Source organism: Wyeomyia smithii, chromosome 2 (assembly GCF_029784165.1).
Source record: "Wyeomyia smithii strain HCP4-BCI-WySm-NY-G18 chromosome 2, ASM2978416v1, whole genome shotgun sequence".
Lineage (NCBI taxonomy): Eukaryota > Metazoa > Arthropoda > Insecta > Diptera > Culicidae > Wyeomyia > Wyeomyia smithii.
Genome location: NC_073695.1, coordinates 99,267,142 through 99,288,111, shown reverse-complemented (window position 1 = coordinate 99,288,111; position 20,970 = coordinate 99,267,142). Strand labels below are relative to the sequence as shown.

The following is a 20,970-nucleotide window of genomic DNA, read 5'->3' as shown; positions in this document are numbered from 1 at the left end:
CCAGAATAAATCGAGAGGAAAATGATCCTGAAATAACTTCAAATGACTAAAAACACATTCGCTTCTCTGCTATCGTCGAGAAAGGGAGCATTTTTCAACGTTCCGTTAGGGGCCGTTCAATAATTACGTAAGCATATTTTTCCACTTTTTCAACTCCCCCTCCCTCCCTCATAAGACATCGTAATATTTGTTGACACCTCCCCTCTTCCCTAGTAAAATCTTACTGCCAGCATATATAGATTTTTATTTTAGTTTTATCATCCTGAAGCACGCACAGTACTTCGTTTCCGCTTCTGTCATCAATTCGTAATTTCCTTTTATGAATTTTACCGTCCACACTTTCATGAACATGGTTATTTTAACAACTGCATTAACAATGTTTTTCTTACGTAAAGTAATCAATTCACCCCCCTCCCTCCTTTAGAGCGGGGGCCTAGTGTGGTTGGTAACGTCTCCGCCAACCACGCACGACGCCTGGGTTCGAATCCCACCGCCGACATAGGTGTCGATGGTTGTGAGGTGGCGTGATCCACTCACAACCAACCCGTCAAATTAGACCAACCCGTCAACCAACCCTGGTCTAGGTTCAATCCTAGCCGGCACCGGGAGATTTTCTGAGGCGAAAAATCTCTGGGATCACGCCTTCCATCGCATGAGGAAGCAAAGCCGTTGGCGCCGGTCCGTTAATAAACGGGTCGTAAGTTAGGGTCCTGGGTGGAGTCGCCTCCCTGGGCGTCGGTGATTGGCACAACAACAGTGGCGGAGCTAGACCGACGGAAAATAAGCGAGAATAAAAAAAAACCTTCTTCCCTTGTAAGATAGCGTAAGACAATTGCGCACCCCCTTCTCCCCCTATTTGCTTACGTATATATTGAACGGCCCCTTAGCTAATCACCCGATAAAACAATACAGCTTTGTATTCGGACGGTGCGTGTATCGCTTGTGTTTTTCGGTGCCGGTGCGGACTAGACATAGCCGTCCAGCAGCCGGAGAAAAGATTTCGTGCATTGTGCGCAGACGGTATCCGTACTGCTAGTGTTTTCGGTGCAGTGACAATAAAAACAGTCAGCAGAAGAAGCAGTTCCCCCCGCGCTGCCAGTCGCCGGCTACCCACTAACGGCGGTGACGATTTCTGCAGCCGCCGTTGGAGCATTGTTCGTTTTGCCAAGACGCTTTGTTCAACCTGCAGTTGGAGTATTTTTATTCTGCCACGTCGGTCATCGCATTATTAATCCAGTTAGCAGGTCGTGAAGGCAGCAACCCCGAAAGTTTGGTGAAGTATTCACTTTAAACATTATTATTTTTATTATTTTCTTTACGGTTGTCTTTTTTTTGTATTTAAATAATCTTATTTTGAAAAAACGGTTTTTTTATTTAATTGCCAATAATTCGACACCCCATCTTGTCCTGATATTCTACCGTTAGTTCGCGGTAGAGCAAATTGCTCCCGCTAATTTGAATAAAATGGATGATATGCAGATGGAATTATTCCTGGATATCGAAACAAATGGGGAAGAGATTGAAATCTCCCCCATCGATTCCCCTGTACCTCCCCATATACCCTCCCCTTTACCTAGCCCTGTACCAAGGGTACCAGAAGTTCGGGTAGAAGCTTACCCAGATAACTCGAAAGGTCCCTACGTTCTCTTCTTCAGGCCAATAAAAAAGCCTTTGAACATTATTCAAATTGGCAAAGACCTGGCAAAAAAGTTTTCGGACGTAACCGAAACTACAAAGGTTAGGCCGAACGAACTGCAAGTTTATTAAAGCTAATTCGAATTTTAAGGTGAATATAAAAAAAAGTGAATGAACTAAACTGTTTTATTGTTATCTTCAACTCGCCATAGTATAAAATTGATATTTTTTTCTTTTTATTATGTTATTGAAGCACGTCGTGACTACTATTTAATCATTTATTCAATTGCAAAGCTCATTAACTTAAAACTTTTGGATTGAATATTAGGCATCGTATAATCTGGTCCCATTTTAGCAAGATCATCATATCTGAAAAACGATATTCCATGTTCAATAGAACAACTTGAACTAGACTAAAACACATACGTGATTTCGTAGTCCGTCCGGTAACCGGCATTGGTTGCGGCTTTCTGCGATCCGATGGCCGAAAACGGATGCGCGGCAAGTTGTATCCCGAGAGCTTTACACATTGGAACACGAGCTTTCAGAATTTCCGTCGCGATTCCTCTCCCTCGGTAGCGTTTGTTGACGGCTAAGCCGTACGCAACCAAGCGAAGTTTAACGCCATAATGCTCCGTGTAATCAAATTGCTTCGAACAATAATGGATGACGTTCAGTGCTTTGCTTTGGTTTTTAGAATCCAACTATAGTAGATATTTGAGAAGCATAACGTAAAGCATTTAATTATGTTATGAAATCCGCTTACCTGAGTGTCTAAATAATTCCCGTTATCCCTCACAGCAAGAATATTCGCGCCGATAATCTCATCCGATCCATCCTTATAGCAAACGAGGGTCATTTGCTCCTTTAAAACTGCTCTCCACATGTGGCTACTTCCAGTGCGCATTTGCGGATCCTTCGTGGTTCCCATACTTACACTCATCGGTTCCTCCTCCACGAAGTGATTCATGAAATGCTCGATCATATCTTCATACCGGTCTTCTGTCAAATCCTGAACACGATACGTTACCACACGTCCCTCACTATCGTCCCCATCTTTAGCCTCAAAGGTATGCCAAACGACGGGAACAGCTGGTTGTGAAGGTCTGGTCCAAACCATTGTCACACTTTACAGAACTCTGCTCGACATTGCCAGCTGATTTGGTTTATATTTGGCCGAAGCAGAGAATTTTCTTCCTGCTACCCTGGTCTTCTTCAAAGATAAAATCGAACACACCGCATACCTAATCTGTCCCGTCATCCTCTCTATCGGGATGATAAGAGCTTGCACGACGCGTTGCTGCCGTAGGCACGTGAATCTCACGCTTCGTATCTGTTTGCAATGACTCGCGTGAGATAGGTACACGGTAATTGGTTAATAAGTTTTCAACATCTAGCATCAATGAATTATAATATCGTTACTTATGAAGTATAGTTTGAAACATGATTAAAAAAATAAAGTCTACTCTGCGAATTATTCAAGCTTTTCGCAGTAATCGGAAAGCTAGGTCAGATACATTTAATCGTGTAAGATCTTTTTGGAGGTTTATTGTTGTGCTTGCTGCAAATTCATGCTCATTCGGCGGTCACAGTAGTAACCATATATGGAGTCGGTACCTACATCACATCATCAAGGTTGGAATGCGTCGTTTCGTGATCTCAATGTTATGGAGAAACTGACTGAACAAAGTTTGTTATTATTATCGCTATTTAAACACTTTCGAAAAAAAAGGTTCAATCTTGAGTCATTCAGCAATTGTAGTCAACGAAAATAAACCGAGTGCTGAAGTCTGAAATCATTGGAAGCTAACTGCCGTTTTTTGTTTATATACTGCGAAATCAGCTTCAAACGACTTTAGTCGTTTTGTTACCTACTCCCCACGCATTACTTTGGCTAGTTATCTTTTACCACAGGTTATAAGGGGCCGTCCACACTCCACGTGGATACAAAAATCGTCAAATTAAACCCCCCCCCCCTCGTCCCACCACGTGGACAAGCGTGGACATTTAGCAAACCCCCCCTTCCTTCTTTGTCCACGTGGACATTTTTTTACAATGAAAAGTCGAAAAATGTTTATTTCTGTGGTTTTAGTTAGTGATTAAACGAAAAAAATGTTAGCAAAGAATAACAAAAATAATTTTGAAATCAGCCCAAAACCACCCAAATTATTAAAGCCACAAATGAAAAGAATTCCATCTAAATTCAGCCTGAGAGAGCCGAGAAATGCTCTGAATAAACAGAGAAGGAGAAAGCAAACATAATTCAGACGAAACCGAAAGAAATATAATCTCAAGTTATGGCCCCTATTACAGAAGACGAGGCGAGCGGCGAGTTACTTGTTGGACCTTGAAAAACAACGATTAAGTGACCAACAACAAAACGGATTCAATATTGCAGAAAGCTTCGATCGAAACTGGAAAGATAAAATCTTTTCTACAACATAGAAAAGTTTAAAAAAAATTCACAGCATACTGTTTGAAAACATTTCAATCAGAAATGTGAAATTACTTTCAAAAATTTATCTAGGAATTAACGCCAAAAAACTGAAACGTCTCTAAAACTAGTAAGAAATCATACAGAAGTTTACATTGGAAAAACATCCCTGATAAATCCCCAGAATAAATCGAGAGGAAATGATCCTGAAATAACTTCAAATGACTAAAAACACATTCGCTTCTCTGCTATCGTCGAGAAAGGGAGCATTTTTCAACGTTCCGTTAGGGACCGTTCAATAATTACGTAAGCATATTTTTCCACTTTTTCAACTCCCCCTCCCTCCCTCATAAGACATCGTAATATTTGTTGACACCTCCCCTCTTCCCTAGTAAAATCTTACTGCCAGCATATATAGATTTTTATTTTAGTTTTATCATCCTGAAGCACGCACAATACTTCGTTTCCTCTTCTGTCATCAATTCGTAATTTCCTTTTTATGAATTTTACCGTCCACACTTTCATGAACATGGTTATTTGAACAACTGCATTAACAATGTTTTTCTTACGTAAGGTAATCAATTCACTCCCCTCCTTCCTTTAGAGCGGGGGCCTAGTGTGGTTGGTAACGCACGACGCCTGGGTTCGAATCCCACCGCCGACATAGGTGTCGATGGTTGTGAGGTGGCGTGATCCACTCACAACCAACCCGTCAACCAACCCTGGTCTAGGTTCAATCCTAGCCGGCACCGGGAGATTTTCTGAGGCGAAAAATCTCTGGGATCACGCCTTCCATCGCATGAGGAAGCAAAGCCGTTGGCGGCGGTCCGTTAATAAACGGGTCGTAAGTTAGGGTCCTGGGTGGAGTCGCCTCCCTGGGCGTCGGTGATTGGCACAACAACAGTGGCGGAGCTAGACCGACGGAAAATAAACGAGAATAAAAAAAAAAGCAAGCAAACGCGATTGCTGGCTGCGAGCTCTTCACGAGAGAGTATCGCGTGTGCATCCCTGCCAAAGATATAAAGATCGACGGTGTGGTTACCGAGGGGAATCTCACTGTCGATGACATTTTGCGTCACGGAGTGGGCTGTTTTAAGAACTCCGCGATGCAAAGTGTAAAGATACTGGATTGTAAGCAATTACATTCAGTATCCATCGAAGAGGGGAAGAAGAAGTTCTCTCCCTCGGATTCCTTTCGGGTGACCTTTGCTAGATCTGCATTGCCGAACTACATCCTTCTAGGCAGGGTTCGTCTGCCTGTACGCCTTTTTGTACCGCGGGTCATGCACTGCCAGAACTGTAAGCAGTTGGGTCATACAGCCACCTACTGCTGCAACAAGGTACGCTGTAACAAGTGCGGAGCTAATCATGCTGAGACCGCTTGCAGTGGGGATACAGAAAGGTGTCTTTATTGTGAGGGAGCTCGGCAGGACCTTCCGGCATGTCCCGCGTACAAACAGCGCGAGGAGAAAATAAAGCGTTCCCTCAAGGATCAAAGCGCTCTTTCGCAGAAATGCTGAAGAGAGTTGAGCCACCCTCGACAGGAAACATCTTTTCCTTTTTACCCAGTGACGATTCCGTCGAAGGGTGTTCTTGTGCTTTGCCCGAAGGATCTAGGAATAGGAGAATGATTAACTCTCCTAATCTTTCTCGCGAAGGTCGTAAGATAACCCCTAACGGAATAATAATAAAACAACACGTAAGGGAAGCGGTGAGGAAAAACCGAAGCAGGTAACCCCCGGTTTTAATTTAAATTCAAACCAGGAGTACCCACTGCTTCCCGGGTCACTAAAAACCCCTTGTGCTCCCATTTCCCGACCAGAGAATAAAAAAAAAGGGTTTATAAAGTTCTCTGATATTGTGGACTGGATATTTAAAACATTCAATATACCAGATCCTGTCCGAAATATTCTTCTTGCCCTTCTCCCTACAGTGAAAACCTTTTTGAGGCAACTTGCAGCAACTTGGCCCCTCATTTCAGCTATCATATCTTTCGATAACTAATACATCAGGTAAGGATTTTCATCACTGTGTTACAGTGGAATTGCAGAAGTATCATCCCCAAATTCGATCTATTTTCACATTTGATAAACACATACAATTGTGATGCGTTTGCGCTCTGTGAGACTTTTCTCAATTCAAACGATCAACTCGATTTCCACGATTTCAACATAATTCGTCGAGATCGAGATTCACACGGTGGAGGGGTACTTTTTGGGATCAAAAAGTGCTATTCTTTTTTTAGAATCGACCTCCCCTCGATCTCAAATATTGAAGTCGTTGCCATTCAAACGAATATGAATGGAAAAGACCTATGCCTTGCTTCGATATATATATCCCTCCATCCGCGTGGATTAAACAGAGGCAACTTACTGATATAGCAGAGTTGCTTCTTGCGCCTTTTTGATATTGGGAGATTTTAACTCTCACTGTTCGCTATGGGGGTCGCTGTACGACGACAACCGATCTTCTTTAATCTGTAACCTGATCGGCGACTTCAATATGACAATTTTGAATACTGGGGAAGCGACACGTGTACCTAATCCTCCAGCACGTGAAAGCGTGCTTGACATATCCCTTTCCTCGACATCACTAGCGTTAGATTTCCGGTGGAAAGTAATCAATGATCCCCACGGTAGTGATCACCTACCAATCGTTATCTCAATTGCTAATGGGTCAACTCCAACGGATTCAATCAATATTGCGTATGACCTCACCCTTAATATTGATTGGAAGTCTTATAAGACGATTTTTGTGGAATCCATCGAGTCCTACGAAGAACTTCCTCCGGAGGAAGAATACTCGCTCCTTTCTGGCTTGATCATCGACGTCGCCGCGATTTAAGCAAAGACGAAACCGATACCCGGGGTAACGATTAGACGGCGTCCTCCTACCAAGTGGTGGGACAAAGAGTGCTCTGAACTGTACGCGCGAGGGTCCTCGGCGTATAAGGACTACCGAAAGTACGGCTCTGTTAAGCTGCTGCGAAAGTACGAGGTACTGGCAGAGGAAGAGCTTGATGAAAGCGAAAAAACGCGGATACTGACGGCGGTTTGTAAACGCGTTGTCCGGATTCTGTACCTTTCGCGACGCGTTTTTAGTAATACGGAAGAGCCTCCATTTTCGATGTTGGAATTTGCAATGGCTCTCCTCTCGTGCAACAATAAGGCTCCAGGGTCAAATTCAACCTGTTGAAGAATCTACCCGGCTCTGCAAAAAGACTCTTGTTGAATTTGTTCAACAAGTTTCTTGAGCTAAATATTGTTCTGCACGATTGGAGGGAGGTCAAAGTTATTGCCATTCGAAAACCCGGAAAGTCTGCCTCTGATCACAATTCAAATAGGCCGATTGCGATGCTCTCTTGCCTCCGGAAACTAATGGAGAAAATTATCCTCTTACGGTTAGACAAATAGGTCGAAACAAATGGTTTACTTTCAGATACTCGATTTGGCTTCCGCCGGGGGAAAGGGACGAACGATTGCCTAGCGTTGCTTTCTACTGAAATTCAACTCTCCTTTGCTCGAAAAGAGCAAATAGCTTCGAAGCATAACCCAGCTCAGCTGCAGCTCCTACTAACGGGTAAAACGATCACTCAGGTTTTAGTCGTTAAATATCTCGGGGTCTGGTTCGACTCTAAATGCACCTGGGCTTGTTATATTAGGCATCTGACACAAAAATGCCAACAAAGTATTAATTTTCTTCGTACGATTACTGGAACCTGGTGGGGTGCCCACCCAGGAGATCTTCTAAGCAGCGATGCCAACCTTTTTGCCTTTCTCCTAGAAAGGTATAGCAATCACTGGAGAAACCGAAGGTATAAAAGTGATCTCAATAGCCGAATGTCATATACCACTCGACCCCTTTCAACGAACTGAGCATTTTCTGTATGTATGTATGTATGTGTGTATGTGTGTGTGTATGTGCAACTTTTTTTTCTCACTCACTTTTCTCAGAGATGGCTGGACCGATTTCCATAAAATTAATTGCAAATGAAAGGTCTAGTTGCGCCATAGGTTGCTATTGAATTTCATTGTAATCAGATTTTTAGTTTAGAGGTTATGTATCAAAATGAAAAAATCACGAAACATCAATATCTCAGAAACTACACAACCGATTTGAACAAAATTGGTTTCAAATAAACGGTCTACCTAAAAACCCTCAACTTTTTAATTTTATGAAGATTGAACATATGGTTCATAAGTTACAGAAAGAAACGTGTTCTGGAGACTGTTTAATCTCACTCATGTTTCTCAGAGATGGCTGGACCGATTTTCATAAAATCAGTGTCATATGGAAAGTCCTGTTGCCCCATAAGACCCTAATGATTTTTTTTGCGAACGGATTATTACTTTTCCTGTTATGTTTAAAAATGTGAAATCCAGCTATGAAAAGAAACATATTCTGATGACTACTTGGGCTCACTCACTTTTCTCAGAGATGGCTAACCCAATTTCCACAGAATTAGTATCAAATGAAAGGTCTGGCTGCCTCATAACACCCTGTTGAATTTTGCTGTAATCGGAATGTAACTTCGTCTGTAATGTATCGAAATGTGAAAATCACTAAACTTCATTATCTTAGAAACTACACAACAGATTTGAACAATATTGATATCAAATGAACGGGATGGTTAAGGGTTAACTGATGAATTATGATTGAAAACTTGGTTTCAAAGTTTGGCTCCCCCATTCTTACCTTTCCTTATCAGTCAGCTCCAGGCCGAAGTGTCCCTTGCTGTTCGAAGAAGTCGTCTCCATTAAACTCGGTCGATGGCTGCAGCTCGCCAGCCATGTCGTCTGCGGAGGCCCCGCAGGTCGCCTGTCACTTGATCGAGCCACCTTGCTCGCTGCGCGCCCCGTCGCCTTGTTCCAGTCGGGTTGTTATCAAGAACCATTTTCGCCGGGTTGTCGTCCGACATCCTAACGACATGCCCAGCCCACCGTAATCTCCCGATTTTCGCCGTTTGAACGATGAGTGGTTCTCCCAGCAGCTGATGCAACTCGTGGTTCATCTGCCTCCGCCATGATCCATCTTCCATCTGCACTCCACCACAGATGGTACGCAACACCTTTCGTTCGAAAACCCCAAGGGCGCGTTGGTCCTCCACGAGCATAGTCCAGGTTTCGTGGCCGTAGAGGACTACCGGTCTGATCAGTGTTTTGTAGATGGTTAACTTCGTGTGGCGGCGGATTTTATTCGAGCGGAGTGTCCTCCGGAGTCCAAAGTAGGCACGATTTCCTGCTATAATGCGTCGACGAATTTCTCTGCTGGTGTCGTTGTCAGCAGTCACCAGTGAGCCCAGGTACACGAACTCGTCTACCACCTCGATTTCATCACCGCTAATATGAATTCGTGGCGGGAGGTTAACACTGTCTTCTCTGGAACCTCTTCCTCTCATGTACTTGGTCTTCGATGCGTTTATGGCCAGCCCAATTCGTCCGGCTTCAGCCTTCAGTCTGATGTACGTCTCCGTCATCTTTTCAAGGGTTCGTGCTACAATATCAATGTCATCGGCGAAGCCAAAGAGCTGAACAGACCTTCTAAAAATCGTGCCACTCGTGTCGATACCAGCCCTACGTATCATACCTTCCAAAGCGATGTTGAATAGCAAGCACGATAATCCATCACCTTGCCGTAACCCTCTTCGAGATTCGAAGGGACTCGAGAGTGTCCCCGAAACTCGAACTACGCAAATCACCCGATCCATCGTCGACTTGACCAACCGTGTCAATTTATCCGGAAAGCCGTAATCGTGCATAATCTGCCATAGCTGGTCTCGAACGATTGTGTCGTATGCCGGTTTAAAATCGATGAACAAGTGATGTGTGGGCACGTTATACTCACGGCACTTCTGTAGGACCTGCCGTACCGCGAATATTTGGTCCGTGATGGCGCGGGCACCCATATATCCCGCTTGGTATTGCCCCACGAATTCCCTTGCAAACGGTGATAGTCGACGGCACAGAATTTGAGAGAGTACCTTGTAGGCGGCGTTCAGCAACGTGATTGCGCGGTAGTTGCAGCAATCCAACTTGTTGCCTTTTTTGTAGATGAGGCAAACTGTACCCTCCATCCACTTCTCCGGTACTACCTCCTCCTCCCAAATCTTGGCAATAACCCAGTGTAGCGCCTTAGCCAGTGATTCACCACCGTGTTTTAACAGCTCACTGGGGAGTTGGTCAGCTCCATCGGCTTCATTGTTTTTCAGCCGGCCGATCTCCTCTCTAACCTCCTGGAGGTCAGGGGCTTTCTGGGGGACTCTGTCGTCATCTGCGCGTACACCGAGATCTACTACCACTCCGTCGTCGTCCTCTGCTACATCGCCATTAAGGTGCTCATCGTAGTACTGCTTCCACCCGTCAATCGCCTCACTTTTGTTCGTGAGAAGGTTGCCGCCCAGGTCCCTGCACATGTCGGCTTGTGGCACATAGCCTTTGCGGGAACAGTTCAGCTTCTCGTAGAACTTTCGTGTGTCATTCGCACGGTACAGTGCCTCCATCGCCTCGCGATCTCGATCTTCCTCCTGGCGCTTCTTCTTCCGTAAGACCGAGTTTTGCCTGTTCCGTGCGCGTCGGTAGCGCTCCACGTTCGCCCTCGTTTGGTGTTGCAGCATTCTCGCTCGTGCTGCATTCTTCTCTTCCACTAACTGTTTGCACTCGTCGTCAAACCAGTCGTTTCTCCTGTTCGGAGCCATAGTACCAAGCGCCGCTACAGCAGTACTACCTATGGCTGATCGAATGTCCCTCCAGCCATCTTCAAGAGTAGCTGCGCCAAGCTGCTCTTCCGTTGGTAATGCTGCTTCCAGCTGCTGCGCGTACTCCCGTGCATTCTCGGCGTCCCGTAGTTGCCCGATGTTTGGTCGCGGTGGGCGACTTTGACGCGTGTTTCGCGCCGTCGAAAGTTTTGAGCGCATGCATACTGCAACAAGGTAATGGTCCGAATCAATATTCGCACTGCGGTAGGTGCGAACGTTGATGACGTCAGAGAAGAATTTACCATCGATTAGAACGTGGTCGATTTGGTTCTCCTATTGTAAGCCAGGTGATCTCCAGGTGGCTTTGTGGATGTCTTTGCGGGGGAAGAAGGTACCTCTGACTTCCATACCGCGGGAGGCTGCAAAGTTCACACATCGTTGGCCGTTATCATGCGGCGTGCAGGCTATTCGGCCCTATCACCGGTCTGTACATTGCCTCCCGTCCTATCTGAGCGTTCATATCACCGATGACGATCTTAACGCCCCGTTGCGGACAGCTATCATACATCTGCTCCAGCTGCGTATAAAACGCTTGTTTCTCATCGTCGGCTCTTCATTCGTGTGGGCAGTGCACGTTGATGGTGCTAAAGTTTAAGAACCGGCCCTTAATTCTCAACTTACACATCCTCGCACTGATCGGCTGCCACCCGATCACGCGTTGGCGCATCCTACCCAGCACTATAAAGCCCGTTCCAAGCTCGTTGGTAGTGCAACAGCTCTGATAAAAGGTAGCCTCTCGATGTCCGCTTTTCCATACCTTCTCTCCCGACCAGCAAAGTTCCTGCAGTGCTACGATTTCGAAGTTGCGTGGATTTAGTTCATCATATATGATCCTGTCGCAGCCGTGAAAGCCTAACGATCTGCAGTTCCATGTACCGAGTATCCAATCGTAGTCCTTATTTCGTCGCCTAGGTCTGTGCCGATTGTTCCGATCCGTATTAACTTCTTCGATATTTGCAACATTTGGTGTTTTTCGGGGCGGCTTGTTGGGCTTCCCCAACCCCCTGTCTCGCCGGAGGGCCATCGTGTCAGCTCTGATTAGAGTCCCACGCTGACACCAGGACGTTGATCAGCCGCTCCTAACATGGAGATCAGACGCTGTTTTGAGCCGCACCATCTTGGTGAACAGACGCTCGGGTTGGCGAAGCATTTCCTCTACCGCCGAGATATGGTTACCGCGCCAACGATCGCGTTGCACCTTCTCACTTAGCTATTGTCGGATGACAACATTGCCCAGGCAACGCCAACCAGTTGTGTCCATGTTTTAACTGGTAGTCTATTGTATCATATGACTCGTGGAGGCGTGAGATAGGAACTTGTGAGGACCGGAGCTAAGTTTGACGTTCCTTCCAAGTTGTCGACTCACCATTTGAAGCCCAAGTTTGGCTCCCCCATACGTTCCCTTTTCATTTGATTGTAGTCAAACTTAAGCAACCGTTATGTTTTAATCTGTAAAACATCGAAAGTCTATTATCTCAAGTATTACACGACTTATTTGAACATAACTAGTGTCATACAAACGAGTCATCTCTCAAACTTACAAATAACAAACTTCATAAAAATTTGACATACTGTTCATAAGTTTTGTGAAGAAAAGAAATTCAAAGACTATTCAACACTATAGCTGCTTTGATCAATATATATATATGGCCTCAACATGATTTAAATGTGGTATCGTACTATTTGAACGTTCCCGGTATCGCTCGTGATTAAATTGTTCGAAATTGAGAGTCATTTCTTATATTTCGCTATTTCTGAAGCACTTACATTACGTCAAATTTCATATTTTATACTTTAATTACAACATCAATATTTTAGAACCCAAAGAGTGAATAATCCTTTTTGGATTTAAGCATTTATGTAAATCTATTTTTATAAATAATAAGTTTGAATGAGAAAGGCTGAGTCTGACCGCTAGGTGGATTAATTTAGGTTTTTATAAAAAGCTAGAGGAATTCTAAATAAAAAACTGGAGAAAACTGTATATTTAAATTTGAAGCTTTTACATAAATTCATTTGATTTTCGGTTCAAAAATGCTGCACCGTATTATTGCATGTAACCAAAAAGGCTGAAAGAAAAATGTTTACACATGGAGGTTATAGTCACTGGTGCACTTGAAATTAAGTAGATTTCGTAAAAAAAACTTACAACCGAGGCGCATGAATGCACAAAATACTGAAAATACCATACATGTAACGGGAATGAATTCAAAAAATGTGGTGATTAACAGAAAACTGGATAAAACTGGAACAATTTTCAAAAAACTGAAAATATTCAACCTTCAGCTGCTTCGCTGACGATCTTCAAAGAAAACTGGAGATATCCAGGAAAAACTGGAGGGTTGGCAACGCTGCTTCTAGGTTATACCAAACAACGATATTGTCAGTTCTTGAGTAGGTTGTTTCTGCTTTCGCTCCGCCGCGAACACGCACATTATAAAATTAGAGAGAATACTATATCGTTGTTTGCGTATTGCCTTGGTCTGCATGCAGTCGACCCATACGATGAGTCTTGAAGTGTTAGCGGGTATTCTTCCGTTGAAACATCGTTTTTGGAATCTCTCTTACCGGTTGCTAATTCAAAGCACAGTTATGAACCCATTAGTAATTGAAAATTTCGAGAGGTTGGTCGACCCTCAATCTCAATCCAGATTTATGACTTTATATTTTGACTATATGGCTCAAAATATTAATCCTTCTTCATACGATTCCTCAAATGTCGCACTTTTAGGTACTTCTGACAATGCTATATTCTTCGACACCACCATGAAAAAAGACATTATTGGTATCCCGGATCAATTGCAACCACAAGAGATCCCTAAGATTTTTTCCAATAAGTTTAAACATGTTAGTTATGATAAAAGGTTTTACACTGACGGATCTAATCTATATGAGTCCACTGGCTTCGGTGTTTATCATGAAAATTTTACCGCCTCTTACAAACTCGATGCTCCTGCTTCCGTGTACGTCGCAGAACTTGCTGCTATTCAGTACTCTCTTGGGATCATCGAAACCCTACCCATAGACCACTACTTCATCTTCACAGACAGTTTCAGTGCCATTGAGGCTCTGCGATCGATGAAGACTGTAGAGCACACCCCGTATTTCCTGGGGAAAATACGGTGGTTTTTAAGTGCTTTAACAGATAAAAATTACCGGGTTACCTTAGCGTGGGTCCCTTCTCGTTGCTCGATTCCGGGCAATGAAAAGGCTGACTCTTTAGCTAAGGTGGGTGCTATTGATGGCGATATTTATGAAAGATCAATTGCTTCTGATGAATTTTATAGTATTTTGCGTCAGAGAACACTTAATAGTTGGCAATTATCATGGAATTCAGATGAACTGGGACGGTGGTTACACTCCATTTCTCCTAAGGTATCGACGAAAGCAGGAATCATGGGGTTGGATGTCGGTCGGGACTTCATTCGCGTGATGTCCAGACTTATGTCCAATCACTACACGTTAAACACGCACTTCCTTCGTAAAGGGCTTGTAGAAAGTAATCACTGCGTTTGTGGCGATGGCTACCATGACAGAATTTTGTTTTTAATAACCTTAATAGCACAAAACGACATCTTTAGCCCATAGAAACATCTGTGTAAAGTATCAGCCAGATCAAAAATAATTGATTGAAATTCTTGCGCTGTTGTGTGGAATTGCACAGGTTTTTCAGTTGATCCACCAAGGATATTGCAGCGGCAAATATACCGGGCAAATCCGCCTGCATCAACTAGCTTGGAGTATTGGAACCGAGCTGTGACAATTCCTTACCTTGATTCTTTTGTAACCTCACTGGAAACACGGTTCGATGAAGATATTGCACCTGCCTACGCGTTGTCCTTGCTGCATTCCGCTAACGTAATACGTATGTCGTTGGAAGAGTTCACGCGCAAAACCGAATATTTCGTATTTTTTTATGAAATTGACAATTTTGTTGGAGAGGTGGAAGTTTTGTATTAACATTGCCGCAGTATGAGAGCAGACCGTAGGAACTTGGAAGAGTAAGATCTTATAGACCTGCTTGCTGAAGCCCGTTCTTTTTTCCCTGTGACTGAGAAAGCAGTTAAAATTGCACTTGCTCTACCATGGAAACATGCACGATTGAACGCTCGTTCAGCACATAACGTCGGGTAAAAACCTGGCTGAGGTCAACAATATTTGAACAGCGGTTGAGTGCTCTCTGCTTGCTGAGTGTTCATCGGCAGATGGTCAACAACAATCGTGAAAAGACACATGAACCGCTTCCGGAACGTTTGACGTTTGATGCGCGAAGATTTTGTTGAGAATCTTGACTGTGTCTTCAATCTTCACGTCCTTGGGAAGCTTTGACAGGATGTAGTTGAGATAGCGGCTGTGCGAATGGGTGTCCAGCTTCCGGAGAAGTAAACGTACCTTCGCCGCATCATTCAGCTGGCCTGCATCGTTCTCGAAGAGGTCCTGGTAGCGGTTAAACAACAACGTCCGAACGTAACTTCGTTTTCTTCGTCGAAGATAAACTCGATGATGTTCCACTCTAATGTTAAGGACAACTTTTCACTGGTTGCCTTGATGTAACAACCACTAAAGACTAGTATTTATTTCTATTTTTCAAAACACACTAAAGTCGCTTTTTACGTAGGGGATACGTGCCGCTTAAAAAACGCGTAAATTCCAGAATTCGCGTAAAAAAACGCGTAAATTTCGAAATCCACGTAAATTCCGGAATCCAGGTAAAAAAAAGCTGCGTCAAAAAACACGCGTAAAAAGCGACCTTAGTGTACCATTTTTTATTTCTTCGTTTTCTTGTGATAAGTTTTCAGTGATTCTGAACATAATTTAATTTTTTTTTGTGACATTAAGAAATACTTCTACTTTGACTCAGTTTCTTTTCATGTCTTTTATGATTTTTAACTACGTTTTCAGCTTTTTTAGTTTATGAAATGATTTCTTGTAATTACAAGCTTAGCTCGTGATCTCTCTGTTTTATATAGTTTTGCTATTCCTGTTTAATTCGGGATTTTCCCACCGTAACTTTTCTAGTTTCATTAAGAGTTTTTTTTTCGTTTCTATAACATTTGAAAACATATTTCAGTAATTCTGATTCTAATTTCGGATATCATTTTGGAATTTTGAGACAATTTTAAACTTAGTTTTGAACCATTTTCTGATTTTTGCTTTATCGAGTATGATCGCTTGTTTTCACATCATTTTCCTCTTTAGCCTTTCCCTTTCTTAAGAAGGAAATTTTTAGTTTGAAAGTAACTCAATTTGAATATAACTGTGATATGTTCTCTTTGAGCTTATATTGAGCTATTTACAATATGTTTTAAGCTCGATTCGGACATTTTTTCATTTTTTTTCCCTTAAAATGATTTATTTGTACTTTTGCATATTTTACTTGTAGTTTTACAGTGTTGCTCGACCTGCCTGGTAGGCAGCAACAAATACTTTCGACTAAAATTTACAGCACAAAACCACACGTTAATCAAATGACACAGTCGATTTGACTAACATTCCGGATCGGAAATTTCGCGCGCCGCCGCTATGCAAAAACCAGCAGACGAACAGACAAAAGCTCCGACCATAAGACGGACTGTATATGTTGATGTTTTTACCCGGTAACTTGAATTCATTGTCAGTTTCTTATGCTCATTTTTTCACTTCAAGTCAGCCTGGCATCGGTAATCGGATGGAACAGCTAATGAATAGTTTTATTTTTTCCACCGCCGCGATACAAACTTTTCCATTGTAGCTCTCGCCCCGAACGATAGCGGCCTTAAACGCTCTGTTACCTCTGGACACCTCTGGAAGTGATAAAAAATAAACCGCAACTAATAGCAACACAGCCGGATTGTTTCAAGCAAGAAATTAACTATCTCCTGCGATGTGTGTGTTGAACACATGTCTGACTGATTGGTGCATTGGTGCGAATTCCCTGTAATAACACGTTACTCGAATTGCTTCATCGACCGAAGGTGATTTGTATCGAGTAACAAATTCGTCCCCGACAAGCGGTTCGTATGGCATTGCATACTGTCACGGTTCAAGCGATACGGGCCAAGAGCAACACTTGCCATTTGGCCGTGCCCGAACGACGACGGAATCAGTAATGTAACCGTTTGTAATCAATTCCTCTCGGCTTGTTATTATATTTGTCAAAACAAATCAATGAAAACGAGTGTTGATGAGACTAATTGCTGTGATGGACGTTAATGATTGAATAATTTGAATCTCTGTTTACGGCAATGCCGTTTTGTCTGACGATTAAAGAGACAATCAGGTGTGACGTCTACCACAATGTTGCTCGGACAAAGCACACACAAAATGAGTGACGAATAGTTTGATTTGTTGTGCAATTTATTTTGCGTTCATGCGGAAAAAAAAATTGAGTTTCGAAGATTTGAGATATTACTATGACTTAAATACATAATCAATCAATTCAGTGCCATCTTATTATAAAATCGGCTTCCGCTTATAATAAAATTGATTTTGGCAACCCCTCCACTTCTTAACCATGAATCCAATCCAACGACCTATGTAAATAAGCATCCTTTTCTGCTTGACAATCTATAAGTTTCGCACGACCATTTGAATCATCCGCTGATCGCACTTTCCAGGTCTGTGGTAGGATAAATGTTACGGAAAGATCACAAAACTTTAGATCCGTTGGCGTTACTTCCACGATCCTTCACTTCCTTCTGGGCAAACGAAATCTAATGGAAACCATCAGCTCATAGCTTACTTGCCCGCGTTGCCGCTGCAACCCGCTTGTTGCAGATCAGCTGGAAGTGGATTAAAGTGGGCGTGTAAGTGGTGAATTGCACGCAACCCGCCAACTGTCGACACCTGCATCTGCACAGTGTTGTGGTACATGCGGTAGTTTTAGCCGTCTTAAAATAGTGCAGCGGCGCTGGGAACAGCTGCAATCGTGTGGGCCTACCTTAACCGGTCAGATTCCCGTCGGATAGAGCAAGTTTTGACAGAGCCAACACATTTTATTTTCGATCGATACTTTATTGGTGTAGTTTCTGTCGGCTGAACGAGTGCAACGATCTGGAAAAAATAGAGGTCTGTGCTTGTGAAATGAATTTGTCACAGTGCCGATCTTATACTGGGCATCTTGTGTTTACAATCCTTGTGATCAACTCCCTGGACATTTTGAACGTTTAGTAATTTATCTTTTCTGTCAAACGAGTAATACAATCTGTCAGTTATTCATTAGGGAACCTCTACATATCATCTCGCTAAAATAAAGACTAATTATTCTTGTTTTCTGTACAATTGCCACTTAGTTGAGTTCGACTAATGGTGAGAAGAATCGTCCGCGAATTCGTATTACAAAAATAACCCCACCAACCTTGGTGGATCTAGATCAGTACCTGCCCTCTAGCACAAACTCCTTCCAATAACACTTGTGAACGATGCAGAGGATTGCTCAATCTCTAGTAGCAGTAACCCAAGTAACACACAAAACATGTTAGAAAATAAGTCACAACGAAAGTAGTCATATAGGTGTACTACAAGCGCAATTGAAAACTTGTGTTATTATATTGTGTTTGAAGTTGTTTTCCATCAGTAATACAACCGCATTTCGAAAACAAGCTTGTTTTTTTCTGGTTTTGGAGATGTTTTGAATAACATGAGTTCAAGAATGACAATCACTATCACTGGATCTTTTCGTAAGATATTACACCGTCTAATAACTACACTACGTACCTGCAAAATGCTTTTCCAATAGTCAACTGCAAAATGCTTTTCCAATAGTCATGTACAATAGTCGTAGCATTCAACACCCAACTTAAAATTACTTGATCAAATTAATATTTAAATAATATGAACGATTTCCATATTTATTCGAAGCGGGTCAAAACGCGCCATCAAAAGATAAACAACACGCTTGCAGTGTAACCAATATCACTTCAGTTTTTTGTTATTGTATATTTAACAACGTTTTCTAGTTTTGTTAGATTTTTTATCCAGATAACGTTGAAACTATACGAAAACAATTTCAATATTCAAGGGAAAAAGAACTCTTTTTGAAAGGTTGAATATTATTTTTTGTCATAATTTTAAAATGAATTAAAACTGCCACTGATAAAAGCAATTGTCGATTTAGTTGCACTGCGCAGACACAACACATTTGCGCATGCGCTGGTTAACAGTTGTCATAGCAACAGATTTGCGCATTGCCGTATTAGTAGTCGAGATGTATTTTGCCACTTAATTATATCAAGTTGGCTTGCTTTCATGCAGTTATCAGTACTTGTTCTACTAGCCTTCATGTTTTGCGCTTTTCTGGTGATATTGATGTCAAGGAATAGGTAACGTCAACTATTCTATACCAACGTGTGTTACTTGGGAAACGTCATCATTTATTAGCTCCCGTTATGCGTGGTCAGCTACGTTCTTGACGCGCTGAAAATTATTAATTATCAATTAATTCTGAAGGTTCTTCAACCATTTTCAGCCTATTTTGATAATGTACCCGTGTTTTACGCCAAATACAAGTCAATCACTTAACCCTCTAGTGTCCAGTGCCGCCTCTAGACGGTCTTCAGTCAAACCTCTAAAAAGCTTCAATAAGGTCTTAAAAAATGTTCATAAGGCTTTATAGTGATTTTTTCGATTTTTCGGTTGATTATTATTTTTAAACACCTGCCTACCAATCTTCATTCCAAAAGAATTTGATTTTTTCTGTCAATTTTTAATAATTCGTGGCGATTCCAAAGCACTCAAGAGTTCCATGGAAATGCGCAAGATGCCTGTCACTTGCAATGGTTTGTAAACTCCCTCGCAATCAGCTTTTTACTGCATTACGAATGTTCTTGCTATGATTGACAGACGAGGTAACATGATCTTCAAGAGCTGACGTTTATCAGAGTATCTAGAACAGCAGTGTCGTTGCTACTGTCAAGATATTGGATTTACATTGCTGCGAAAATATATCAGTGATCGAAATTGGAATCGAAACAACAATATCAATCCGCATGACAAGCTCAAAGAGAATGCCAGAGTAACATCTCCATCTCAAAATCTCAATGAAAAGCTTGCGACAGTGGTATTCTGTATATTTTTACTCTAAAAAGGCAAAGCAAAGCCTTGGTGCTACATTCCGATACGGAACTTGTCCTTATTACCTTATTATTTATTATACACAGACTTCGGACAATCCTACTGACATTAATAGTCTCTCCTGCGCTGAGACTCGAACCTACGGCGACTGGCTTGGTACCTCGAATCCAACTGGAAAGTATTGTGACTCTACTGCCGTGAAAATTAAATAATTACAATAATATTTCAAAATTTTCGGAAAACATAAACTCCTGACGAGCTTGGATGGTAGGCAGAGTTTTGGGATTTTTTATTGTCTGATACTTACAAGCACCTCATGGGTTCAAAAAACTTTGGCCTGCTAATGAAAAACCAACTTTTTTACGAGAAAAACTGTATTATTCTTCGGCATAGACATAAGACATCGCGAGTAATGCACTTATTATAGCAGTCGAAGAAACAGGCAATGGCCGATCGAAGCTGAATCTTACGAGGCCGGAGGATAGGGAACCAGTTCGCAGCGCAATTCTTTCATTCTATGTTTCATATCATGAACAGAACGAGCGGAAGCGTTGACTCAGTGAAAGAGCATTTTTTGCTTCATTATATGCGGCCATTTGGTCATGATTCTAATGTTCAGTCGATCCAATAACCCTTTCCGACCGGGCCCATATAATTGCATAGGTAGAAGGCGACTCAAACAAAACCTACTCTCTCGCTTTTTGAACGTCCTATTCATCGTTTTATTGCTCACAACGCTAGTGTCAACATCGTAGCTGCTACGAAAAATAAAAACCGGAGCAAGCAAGTGTTTTTATATAGGAATTGCTTCGGTTTAGGTTTTGTTATCCGTCATTTTTTACCTACACAATTGTGTGGGCTCGGTCGGAAAGGGATAATGTAATGTTTCAAGTGGTCACATCAGTAGTACTTGCATTTTTGCCTTTCTCCTAGAAAGGTATAGCAATCACTTGCAAAACCGAAAGTATAAAAGTGCTCCAAAGGGCCGAATGGCATATATCACTCGACTCAGCTCGACGAGCTGAGCATTTTCTGTATGTGTGTGGATGGGTGTGTGTGTGTGTTTCATTGATTTCAAATGAACGGGCTGCCTTAA

General features: G+C 42.4%; 2 protein-coding genes across 5 annotated transcripts in view; one reads left to right on the top strand and one right to left on the bottom strand.

Annotated features, from left to right (window-relative positions):
* The window catches only part of LOC129720744 (uncharacterized protein DDB_G0275275), a 385,619-nt gene that overhangs the window by 255,715 nt on the left and 108,934 nt on the right, over positions 1 to 20,970 (top strand). The window lies entirely within an intron of this gene.
* LOC129720748 (uncharacterized) lies at positions 1,900 to 2,816 on the bottom strand. Its single transcript, XM_055672423.1, has 3 exons — positions 2,402 to 2,816; positions 2,062 to 2,339; positions 1,900 to 2,004 (listed from the first exon to the last, which is right to left on the bottom strand). Exons 1-3 carry the CDS (start codon positions 2,753 to 2,755, stop codon positions 1,914 to 1,916), a joined length of 723 nt encoding a protein of 240 aa, XP_055528398.1. The 5' UTR covers positions 2,756 to 2,816; the 3' UTR covers positions 1,900 to 1,913.